The sequence below is a fragment of the Rhinichthys klamathensis genome, unplaced genomic scaffold (genome assembly GCF_029890125.1).
Source record: "Rhinichthys klamathensis goyatoka isolate OS25496 unplaced genomic scaffold, OSU_Roscu_1.1 h1tg000293l_1, whole genome shotgun sequence".
In the NCBI taxonomy this organism is placed as follows: Eukaryota; Metazoa; Chordata; class Actinopteri; order Cypriniformes; family Leuciscidae; genus Rhinichthys; species Rhinichthys klamathensis.
The window spans coordinates 392,501-405,000 of NW_026606812.1; the positions used below are offsets into that span (position 1 = coordinate 392,501).

A 12,500-nucleotide genomic window follows, 5' to 3' on the forward strand; every position below is an offset into this window, starting at 1 on the left:
CTGATACTGAATACTGATACTGAATACTGATACTGAATACTGATATTGAATAATGATACTGAATACTGATACTGAATACTGATACTGAATACTGATACTGAATACTGATATTGAATACTGATATTGAATACTGATATTGAATACTGATACTGAATACTGATACTGAATACTGATATTGAATACTTATATTGAATACTGATATTGAATACTGATACTGAATACTGATATTGAATACTTATATTGAATACTGATATTGAATACTGATATTGAATAATGATACTGAATACTGATATTGAATACTGATACTGAATACTGATACTGAATACTGATACTGAATACTGATACTGAATACTGATACTGAATACTGATACTGAATACTGATATTGAATACTGATACTGAATACTGATACTGAATACTGATACTGAATACTGATATTGAATACTGATACTGAATACTGATATTGAATACTGATACTGAATACTGATATTGAATACTGATACTGAATACTGATACTGAATACTGATACTGAATACTGATACTGAATACTGATATTGAATAATGATACTGAATACTTATATTGAATACTGATACTGAATACTGATACTGAATACTGATATTGAATACTTATATTGAATACTGATACTGAATACTGATACTGAATACTGATATTGAATACTGATATTGAATACTGATACTGAATACTGATATTGAATACTTATATTGAATACTGATATTGAATACTGATACTGAATACTGATATTGAATACTTATATTGAATACTGATATTGAATACTGATACTGAATACTGATACTGAATACTGATATTGAATACTTATATTGAATACTGATATTGAATAATGATACTGAATACTGATATTGAATACTGATACTGAATACTGATACTGAATACTGATACTGAATACTGATACTGAATACTGATACTGAATACTGATACTGAATACTGATACTGAATACTGATACTGAATACTTATATTGAATACTGATACTGAATACTGATACTGAATACTGATACTGAATACTTATATTGAATACTGATACTGAATACTGATACTGAATACTGATATATTGAATACTGATACTGAATAATGATACTGAATACTGATACTGAATACTGATATTGAATACTGATATTGAATACTGATATTGAATACTGATATTGAATAATGATACTGAATACTGATATTGAATACTGATATTGAATACTGATATTGAATACTGATATTGAATACTGATATTGAATACTGATATTGAATACTGATATTGAATACTGATATTGAATACTGATACTGAATACTGATATACTGAATACTGATACTGAATACTGATATTGAATAATGATACTGAATACTGATATTGAATACTGATACTGAATACTGATATTGAATCAGTGAGCAAGTGAATCAAAATCAGTCTGATTCACAAATGAATCATTCAGTTATATATATGAAGCGATTCATTTGAAAGAATCATCTCGTTCACAAAGTTAAACATCTCTGAGGGCGTGGCGATTTCTTCCGATCGAATTCACGAGAAACAATGTGTTTTTAAGGAATGTAAACCAGTCAGATATGATGCTTTGTAAGAGAGTGAGTGAGTGAGTGAGTGAGTGAGTGAGTGAGTGAGTGTGAGTGTGTGAGTGAGTGAGTGAGTGAGTGAGTGAGTGAGTGAGTGAGTGAGTGAGTGAGTGAGTGAGTGAGTGAGTGAGTGAGTGAGTGAGTGAGTGAGTGAGTGAGTGAGTGAGTGAGTGAGTGTTACGTTTGCAGACGGGTCTGTGGTCGCTCCAGGCCGCGAACACCTCCGCCACTCTCTGACACGTGATGATCTTAGATCCCTGGAGCACGTGATCCTCGTCACAGATGAAGTGAACCATCGCACCGATGCTGAATACACACACACACACACACACACACACACGAGACAGAGAATCAATGAAGGATCTGAAAACCCCAGATTGATCAGGCCTCGTGTCAGAGCAAATGCCAGGGAGGAATAATCAGGGATTTCACTGATACTCAAATAAGCATAAGCACACACATCCTTCATGCTGGGAAATGTCCACATTATTTATTTTTACGTGGTTAATTTTGTCCCGACTTTATGATTTAATAGCTTTAATTAATTCCTTTTTGATTTTTTTTATGAGTGGTCGTTTCAACTGAATGTGACAGAGGTAAAGTAGTGCTTTACAATAAGGCTACTAATCATACAGTGAAATATAAAAATAAAGAGAATATTCATATTCATATTTAAGCATATAAAATTAAAAATTGTATATTAAATGTGTACATTTTTGCTAAATTAATAATTACAAGAAAATTAGAGAGAAAATATGACATTAAACATGTTTGCAAAAAATATATATTAAATTAATATAAATTGTTATTAAATCTATAATTAACAAAAAATGTTAATATTATATTAGATATGTTACATATACATATTTTTTTATTTAGCTAAATTACTAAATTGACATTTAAATTGACTATTAATATCTAAAAAAAAAAGTGTAAATGTTTTTGCTAAATAAACATTGAATTAATATTTAAATTGACAATTTGCTAAATTAATATTAAGCACAAATATTCATATTTAAGCAAATAAAACAACCCGATCTCACGGCAATTCGTACAAATTCTACGAGGCTATAATTCGTATGAATTTACATGACATCACTTATACAAATTCATACGATTTTTTGCTAAATACCCCAAAAATATAAATATAAAATTAAATCTATTTAAAATTTTGCTAAATTAATAAATTGATATTTAATAAATAAATATTTTGCAAAAATTATTGATATTTAAAAAAGAAAAGGAAGAAAATATAACATTAAATTTGCATTATTATTAAAATTGATGTATTTTTGGTAAATTAATATTAAACATAAATATTAATATTTAAGCAAATAAAATAGAATATATTACATCATGTAATCTTAAATTAAATTAAATGCATCACAAATTCGCGATCACTTACTGTAGATCAGCAAGATTATTTGCTGCTTCAAATTATGACCTAATGAGAACATATTTCTGTCAGATCACATAACCTCAATGATAATTGTTGTTTGAATAATTTGATGCATAAGTGTTACCGTTTACTTTTCAGTTTCGGCTTGTAAATGAGCAAATAATATCTCATAGCCTTCCTGTTACAGACTCTCAAGCATTTCACCGCGACTGAGGCGTAGCTAGGCTATCAAAACAGTTAAATATCATGTTCAATTATGCATGACCTAATGAATATGCATGAGCTAAACTTTCACAATTGCATACTTTTAGAAACCAAACTGCACCCGTTCTGACAGCGCACAACGAGAAGGTGTACCTGTAATCTGTGCCGAGGCGCTTTCCGTTCTCCGGTTCCCCGGGGTCTGGGCAGAAATTGGAAACCTGCTTGACCATTCCTTCATTCACTGTGGGAGAAATAGTGCGTATGGAAATATCAGCCATCATAACCTGTGATTGTGCTCTCCATAACCTCAGATATCGAGTTCTCATCCTCACTCAACAGAGATGTTGGCTCCTTCTCTCAAATGAAAGGTTAAGATACACTCCTGGACGTCCCAGTTATGGCTATTGACCAAAATCACACGTCTAAATACAGACAACTCTTATGATTTATGAATATGATTTATACTCTACATGTGACCAAAGTCAATATCTCCTCCATGAATGGGCGCATGATAATTACCGCTGTGCAGGACCTATCATGCTTTTCTCATGTTCATCTTTCTTTAGTGTGTAATGTTGATGTTTGAGAATGAAAAAGTTATTCTCTATATCAGAGTCAGTGTTTCTGAACTCCCTGAAGAGTTCATGGCTTAATTTTAGTAGCCTCGAGTAGGGCTGGGCGATATGTAAAAAATATTTTATCGATAATCGCCTTAAAAAATATCGCGATATCCGATTATATCGTCTACCCAAGCCCCGCCCCCTATGCGCCCCGCTGGAGACAACACATATGGAATACACGTTAACACAAGTCATGTTGAGTTTGGCTGCACTTTATCTAATGATAGCCTGCGATTTAGTTGGTTTAATTTAATGATTGAAACGTTAAAGGTTTTACTTTGGTTAGTTTGAGCTTAAACGAGCATAAAACATTAGCTTTGCTTGTTATGTTAGTGTTGCTAATAATTTCCTCACTGTTCTTATTGCATCTGTGTTTGAAACGAATTTCGTTTCGCGAGGAGAAATGTTAAATAGGCCTACAACTGAACAGAACAGAACACAATTTGGTGATTGTAAGAATGCTGAATGCATGTTTATGTTATAGCTATACGGTCATCTCAGAATAAACCCGACGGGTGATCAGGATCAGGTCTTCATCAGCCTGAAGGGGGTTATGTGTCTTGTCTTGTCTATTTGTTTTTCATAAGGTCCGATTTTCTCCCTTTTTTGGGCGGTAGCCTATCGCCTGATTTAATAATAAGTTTTAATAATAATAATGTGTAGCGCTGTTTTTAAACTTGTATTTTCAAACTATAATATATTTGTTATTTGTCTAAAATTAGGAATTAAAAACGAATTGTCGTTCTGAATGAGCAAAAACGTTTTTTTCCCCTCCTTTTTGGTTTTAGTTCCAAGTTCACCTTAAGCCGTTTAAGAAATAAAAATGACTGCTTTATTTATTTAGAAACAGAAGTCATTAAAAATTATATTTGGGGATTTTTTTTGTTTGTTTTGTTTATTTATTCATTTATTTAATCTAAAGCAAAGTAGGCCTAACGCTCCCAATATAGCTATACGGAGCTGCCAACATTGCTCCGAACGCGTGCATGAGATAGCCTATTCAAACGCAATTTCTTCATCCGTTTGCAATATAACGACATTTTTATTTTTATTTTAATTACAATGGTCCCGTTTGTGCTTTTTGATTAGGCCTATTTATTATGTGCAACATTTAAATTAATATTCAGAAACGGGTAAAGTTAGCCTACTTCTACCATTTGTTTTTCTGATGAACTTTTATCAGCCTCCAAACCAAAATAAAATAGGCCTAGGCTACTTGATTATATGAAGAAAAATGTTTAACAAAATTACGAAAGTAAGGACAAATGATGTTTGACAACGCATCTCAAGGTCGCACAGACTCATGTTGCAGTTGGAGCAGTCAGCGCCGAACAACAGGCAAATAAAATATTAAGCTAATTAAAGTTACAAAAGTTCAGTGAGTGATTTTCTTTTTCTTTTGTTCTTTGATCAACATTAATGGTGGCAGCGAGTATAGGCTGTCAGTGGACTGATTCAATGGACATATACTGTTTTACTTTCTCAACCGTTAAGACAAAACCGGCTGTGTTTAGGCTACAGGGATATTTGAACTTGAAAAGATGTGTAGCCTACCTACTGAAGTCTTTCCACGGTTGAAACAATAATTCTTCTGATGTTTATTCATGTTTATTTGATGCTACACTGTAAATGATTTCTGTTGTTTTCACAGGATTATACTGTTTTTCTCAACAGTTTCTTACTGTATAACCTATGTACAGTAAGTTACAGTAGATTTAGATGTTGTCACAGTATTATGTTGTATTTTCAACAGTTATGTTCTGTGCACACAGTTGACAGTATGTTACTGTTGATTTTCAATGCATTCTGGGAAATTATCAGTTACTGTAAATCTAAATACAGCAGTGCAAATTGACCGCGAAAAAAAACACACACAATTCCGCAGGAAAAATGGGTATAACAACGTTATTTTTAGGCTACATAAAACATTTTCAGGATGGGGTGACCATGACAGTATTAATTTCTGTCAGTGGGGGGTGCATGAGGGCGCATTTGAGTTTGAACGAGTTTTTCTTCTGTGACTGTCATGTCAGTGCATCGATCGTGTCTGTTTCTGCCGACCTGGGGAACTTCGTCATCTGGTAAGTAATAAATCTTATTATTTGTATGCATACATGGATTCTAGCTAATTGTTAACTTTACAGTTATTAGCTGACCACGTATACGGTCAGAATGATCTAAACATTTTGTTATTTACCATTTTAAGTCGGTGGAAGCGCCTGCGGGTAACGTAGCCTACATTTTCATAGGGTTGGGAATTGAAAATCGAGAAATGTATCCTGAAATCGGATACCCAAGGTTAGGATTCGGATTATTGTTATAAAAATTAACATTACGATTCCTCTTATCGATTTATTCGCGCTTATTTTCGTGTAAATCACTATTTACTCGTCTGTGAGGACCTGACGATCAGCCAGTAAACCTTGTGCAGTTGCGCGCTCATATTTACCTCAGTCTATCTGATGGAAGCGCTCAAAAGTGTGCATTTTTGTCCAAAGACAAAGCTAGGTATGTCATTTACAGTATTGTCAGCTATAATATCTTAATTGTTGTTTTAACTATGTGCAAACTGACTACTCATTTGAAGGGAAAAAAACGACGCCTTGAGAGTCAAGCTTGATTTCACTTCAAAATGAAAATTCTGTCATCATCACCCTCAAGTTTGGGTATGCCTCCTGATATTGTGATCATGGTATAAATAATAGGGGGGTTGTAATGCATAGATTTAAATATTGGGGGGGTTATATCCCCCCCATCCCCCCCCCACAAATTACGCCCCTGCAAACCTGTATACATTTCTTTCTTCTGCTGAACACAAAAGGGAGATATTTTCATAACCAAACAGTTAACTGGATCCATTGACTTCCATAGTAGGATAAAGAAAATACTAAGTCAATGGGCCCAGTTAACTGTTTGGTTACTGACATTCTTATATCTTCCTTTGTGTTCAGCAGAAGAAAGAAATGTATACAGGTTTGAAACAACTGGAGGGTGAGTATATGATGACAGAATTGTGAACTATCCATTTAAACTGCGCGATGAAGCCTATTAGAATGCAGTTAGAATGACTATAATTAAAGCAATGGTCCGTAAGAGTTGTTGTTTTTTATTCAGTTGGAAAATATTTATTTATTTATTTACAGGTTTCAGGATAAATCCTGAAAATTCAAAATGCACATCACAGTTCCAGGGGAGCAGAAAGAGTGGGAAGGTTGTTCGGAGGAAGAACATGTCTTTGAATTCACACATCTTTCATCAGGGACTTTGCAGAATATGACTGGCAAAATCATTAAGGTAAGATATATTAGGGATGTGCAGCGGAGCCCATATCGGTAGAAATTATTTGTGTCTGAATCTGTATTTTGAAAAATCCCAAAAGGGCGTAAATGACTTAAACCATACATTTTCTATTCGATTCAGATTCTTGGGGTCACAATTTTATTCAAAAATCAATTCTCTTTTGAATCAAATTAAAATTTGATATATGCATAGATTTACATTTGATCATAGATTTTAAATATATTCTATGCATATATCAAATTTAAATTTGATTCAAAATCGAACAGCATAGAAATAAACAGCAGCTACTATTCCCAATCGAGTGGGAGTTATTTAGTTTAAATTATACACCTCATATCTGCGTTAATTTAATCTAGCCCGCTGCCGCTCAGCGTTCATACACGCATCTTTTTCATCATTCAAATTAGTGAGCATCAAGTCAACAGACATATCTATGAAAGGAACTGACTATCATCAGGATCTGGGTTGCGTTTACCAAAAGCATCGTAAGCCTAAATTGATTGTAGACCATTGGTGGTAAATGTTCTATAATTAATTTAAGGTTACAATGCTTTGGGGAAACGCAGCCCTCATCAGTGGCCGATTGTTTGGAGTCAGATATAGAATAAGGGCCATTGCATTCTCAATATTTATTACTTTAGCCTCTGATACAGGACATGTTCATGCTCTTTTATAGGCGGTATTTGTTCGTTACCACAGAAAACCGTTTGCGTGTCCATGTTGAACGTGTTTCTTGTATGTAAAAACTAAAGTAGCCTACCTGTACATGGAAAGATCGCAAGAAAAGCCTGAAGTGTGCTCGACTAACTAAACATTATTTAAGACTATTTTCTATTTGTTAAGATATTGATATGAACTTCTGTAGTCTGTAGTATAAGCTTCATTCATAATGCTTCCTCTGTTTCAAGCTTGTGCACTCTCTAAACTGTCCTTCTTTGAAACAACATCATCACATTATTAAACATTTAGATCGATTTTTGAGTTGTGTGAATCGGTTTGAATCCGCAGAAGATGGAATCGTAATTCATATGTGAATCGATTTTTCCCCCACCCCTAATATAGTCGATATATGTATATCCATGTATGCCACACAACATGCAAGCAGTATATCCACCTTATTTTTCAACTTCAAAAGTGAAGTAAGCTATTTTCTGTGAATGTGCGAGACTTCATTAGCCGCTATAAGGAAATAAGAGATGAATAACAAATGCTGTAAATGATAAAAATATTTGTGCCTCAAACTAGTGTTTACAATTATGACAAATTCAATACATTAAAATAATAGGGTAAGGAATACCAGTTTGCAATATCAAGAAGCATAACAAGCTTTTGTGTACAGTTAGAAATAACTGTAAGCGTATGAAACCGGCCCACTCTTCTGTGAAAAATAAGGTGGATACCATAGGCAAAAAAAAATCCCCTTAAAAGGTGTTGATAATGTGATTTAGTTTTTTTTATTTATTAGTTGAATGTTTAGCCTCTGATTGATTTGTGCTTATCATTTCTTGCAGGATTATCAGAAGTGCTGTCGCTGCTCTTCCACTTTTTTCCTCACCTGGCCTTCATCCTCACCTGTTTCTATTTTACCTCTTCAGGATAATTTTTGCATGAATTGAAATACATGAATTGTTCACTGATTTTAATTATTAATGATAAATTGTTCATTAGTCTTTTTTTAAAACAGATTTTTATTGTTGTATTATATTACATTATTATTACTAATGTATTGTTTGAAAATACACAATAAACCTGGTTGTGCAGTTAAATCTTCAATTGTTCTTTTTTCTATTTCCCAGTAACAGTTAAAATAATATTTCTACGGATTTTCTACATATTCTACAGGTTACACAGTAGCACTATAAAAGAAATAAAATAACATTTCATAACTGTATAATACTATACAGTATTATTAAAAATTAACGGTGTAATACTGTAGTTCAACATGATAAAAAAATTACAGTAAAATAATGTATTTAATTTTACAGTATGCTTAACACTACTGTAGTTAGTGTTACAGTAATTTTACTGTTGAATGAAATACAGCAACTACTGGATAATTGTTGCCAGTAAATTACTGTTGATTTGACAAGAAATTTTTTACAGTGTATAAATTAACTAGAAGTATAATTGTGAGATATAATTCTGTGTATTTGTCCGTGCACTAGGCTATGTGAGAGGCGGCTCTTTGCGCTGTTTGCGTGAGTGCGCAGCTCAGAAAACAGCGTGCATGCAGACGTGTTCTCTTTCGTCTTGCGCTTTAAGAATGCTATCAAGAATCGATTTTCTATTCTTAATCCTACTAACTAGCCTATAACAAAAATATTTCATTCATGTTATTGCATGATGATGTGAATAAATATGTTTAACTATAGGGCTATGTGAAATATAAGCCTACACTCTAAAAAACGATTCGTTGGCTGAACAACCATTACTTATAAAAGTTATTAGATTTAACACAAAAAATTAAGTATTCATAACTTTTCAACCTCTACTTAACATATTTAGTGTGTGTAACACAAAAATATAAGTAACTAGGTGAACTTAAATGTATGCATAAATAAAATGAAAAAACATAAGTCATGTCAACTACTATAATAATTGCTTCAAAATTAAGTAAATCGAGCATAACATTTTAAGTAACTATACGAGCCACGTGATATGCAATTTCCCGTGATGCCTTTCCAGCCAAAAATTGGAGCCATTTTGTGAAGCACATATGTGAAGACGCTGAAAAGAGGTAAGCTTAACTTTTTTTAACTTAAGGTACACTCAATCGTTTATTGCATTTTAAACTGAATTTCAGAATTGCTACGAATTTTGCATCAACAATTAGAAACGTGGTATGAACACCTATGTAGTCTATAAGTTAATGTATGAAATGAGTGACTTTACACGAGAGTATATTTGAATTATTAAGCGAGTGTGCTTCCATCGAATAGGCTATGTCAAGTGTTTATAGTAGTCAGAGTATTTATTGTGTTTTTCGAAATATATGACCATGACGTTGGCACGTATGCATTAATGGTGTGTTCACACCGAACGCGAATTTAATAATTTGCGCGAGTAGATTACAAAGTCAATGCAAAGACACGAATAGACGCATCATTCGCGCCGGGCGTCGCGAATGACGCGAATTGGGTGACGCGTTTGCCGCGAACGTCTTCCACGCAAGTTGAAAAATTTGAACTCGAGCAGATTCAAGCGTCTAACTAGACGCGATAGACGCGTATTTGACGCTCTATTCGCGTTCGGTTTGAACACACCATAAGAGGACAATTCGGACGGCGCTTTCCCCCACGGATAAATTCGTAGGCCTACTTTATTAACGAAATGTAGTTGTCATTTATTATATGCAGGCTATGATTATTTTTTTTTTACTTTGCATATTTACAAATTCCCATATATTCTGTTCTCTAATATCTATAAATGGATCGCGGGAAAGGGGGGCGGCCAGGCCTTGGGCGCGGGTTAGCCTACTGGTAACGTTCGTTAACATACAAATATTAAATTCGAAAACACATTGGCTACAGCTCCGTGTGCACGATTTATCATTAAATAATGGCGATCTTGATTCAAACACAATATTATTCCTAAATGACAGCTGTCTATTAAACCTTCAAAATTATTATCAAAATAAGTAAATACCCTTTAAGCAAAAGTTTGGCTTCAAACAAAGATTGTAGATCTTTATTTACTGTTTGGCTATTCCAGTAGTGACTGACTGACTGACTGTTAAAATGTTTTGAAGAGATTCGTTCAAAACCTCTGGACAAAAGTCTTCATTAATTAACTTGTTTTGTTTAAATTAATAGATATTGTTTAATAGACTCATTTTTATATTTATAGGCATTTAATAATGGACTAATTTGTAACATTTAATTATTTTTTTTTATTTTTATTTTTAGATATATTTTTGATAACCAGAAAAAAATGTGTGTATATATACACACACACAAGATTGTTTAATATTTTTAAAATAAGTCTCTTCTGCCCACCAAGCCTTCATTTATTTGATCCAAAATACAGCAAAAACTGTAATATTGTGATTATTATGATTATTATTTTTACAATTTAAAACAACTGTTTTCCATTTGAATATATTTTAAGATGCAATTTAAAAGTTTTGGGTCAATTAGAACTTATTTTTTTTAAAGAAATAAAATAAATGAATACTTTTATCCAGCAAGTATAAATTGATAAAAACGTGACAGTATAGACATTTATAATGTTGCAAATGTAAGAGGCTGTAAGAGATTTATTTTATTTTAAAATATAAAGGTACATTTCTTTCTCATTCTGTGTTTCAATGCAATTGATTTTTTGAAACAGTCTGAACAATAACAAGTGATGTTGCAAGTAAATGCAGATTTCCTGTTTTTTTTTTATGTTTTTTTTTATATACTCATAGGAACGAAGAGGAACTGGAACATCTCACATTGAGGATCATCACGAAAGGTGGCTCAGCAGATGATCCTTCACAGACTGGGGTAACGCTGGAAGGCATAGAGGTGATGAGTCACGAACGCTGTGCTAAGTGAGCTGGTCGATAGGAATTACGTTTGTGAAACTAATTACATGGAAATGCATGAATTATATCTGTTTATTAAAATAGTTTCTTCCGTAAACAACGGACCATATGAGATTCCAAGTCACAGTTCATCTCACTTAGCATGGCGTTCGTGGCTCGACTGGTCGAGACTGTTTTCCAAGATGGCTCCTGCCTGTATACGCATAATGTACTGTCTATATTAATTATCTTCTTATTAAACTGTTTGTACACTTACAAAGTTCTCAATGCTTCGGTTTGCATGTAGAGACCCTCATTATGCTACCGTGTTAGTGTGGGGCTATTTTGAGCCTTGTTAGTGGTATTAACTAGCGATTTTCTTTTGCTTATTCTATGCCCCATATACTAGCGTTATAAGCTAAACAGTTTTTAGAGATAAAACTCTACGTACATTCAATTATCATGAAAACGCATCCCAGAGAACAATCAACTCGGTAACCATGTGTTAATTACCCCTAGGTTCATTTTTCACCGGAATTGTCCTTTAAGAGGTTTTTTGTATGTTGCAAAAGTAAATATTGGAAAAATGTAAATCTTTTGAGAAGTGTTGCAAAGGTGTAAAAGTGACCTGTTAAAAGTGATTTTCCATTTGTCGATTTGCCACATTTTGTTACATTTCATGTGTGGTTTCAGGCTTTCAAGCCTTTGGCAAAAAATAAAAAATAATAAAGTTAAATGCTTTATTGTGTGTGATTTGCATGTTTAATTTATTTTAAGACATTGAATGTGGAGCAGTGCAGTTAGCAGACCAATAGCTGAAGATCTAAAATAAGTTAAAATGGTTGGTTCAGCTCATTTAATTGTCTTATTTTTA

The 12,500-nt window shown here is 33.1% G+C and overlaps 1 protein-coding gene across 4 annotated transcripts in view; it reads right to left on the reverse strand.

Annotated features, from left to right (window-relative positions):
• csmd3a (CUB and Sushi multiple domains 3a) overlaps nt 1-12,500 on the reverse strand; it is a 423,029-nt gene that overhangs the window by 308,280 nt on the left and 102,249 nt on the right. For all 4 annotated transcript variants that reach the window (XM_056269911.1, XM_056269909.1, XM_056269910.1 and 1 more), the window contains exons 8-9: nt 3,353-3,440; nt 1,778-1,902 (exon numbers count right to left, since the gene is read on the reverse strand). In XM_056269911.1, coding sequence (XP_056125886.1) covers nt 1,778-1,902; nt 3,353-3,440 — 213 coding nt within the window. The remainder of the gene's footprint in view (nt 1-1,777; nt 1,903-3,352; nt 3,441-12,500) is intronic.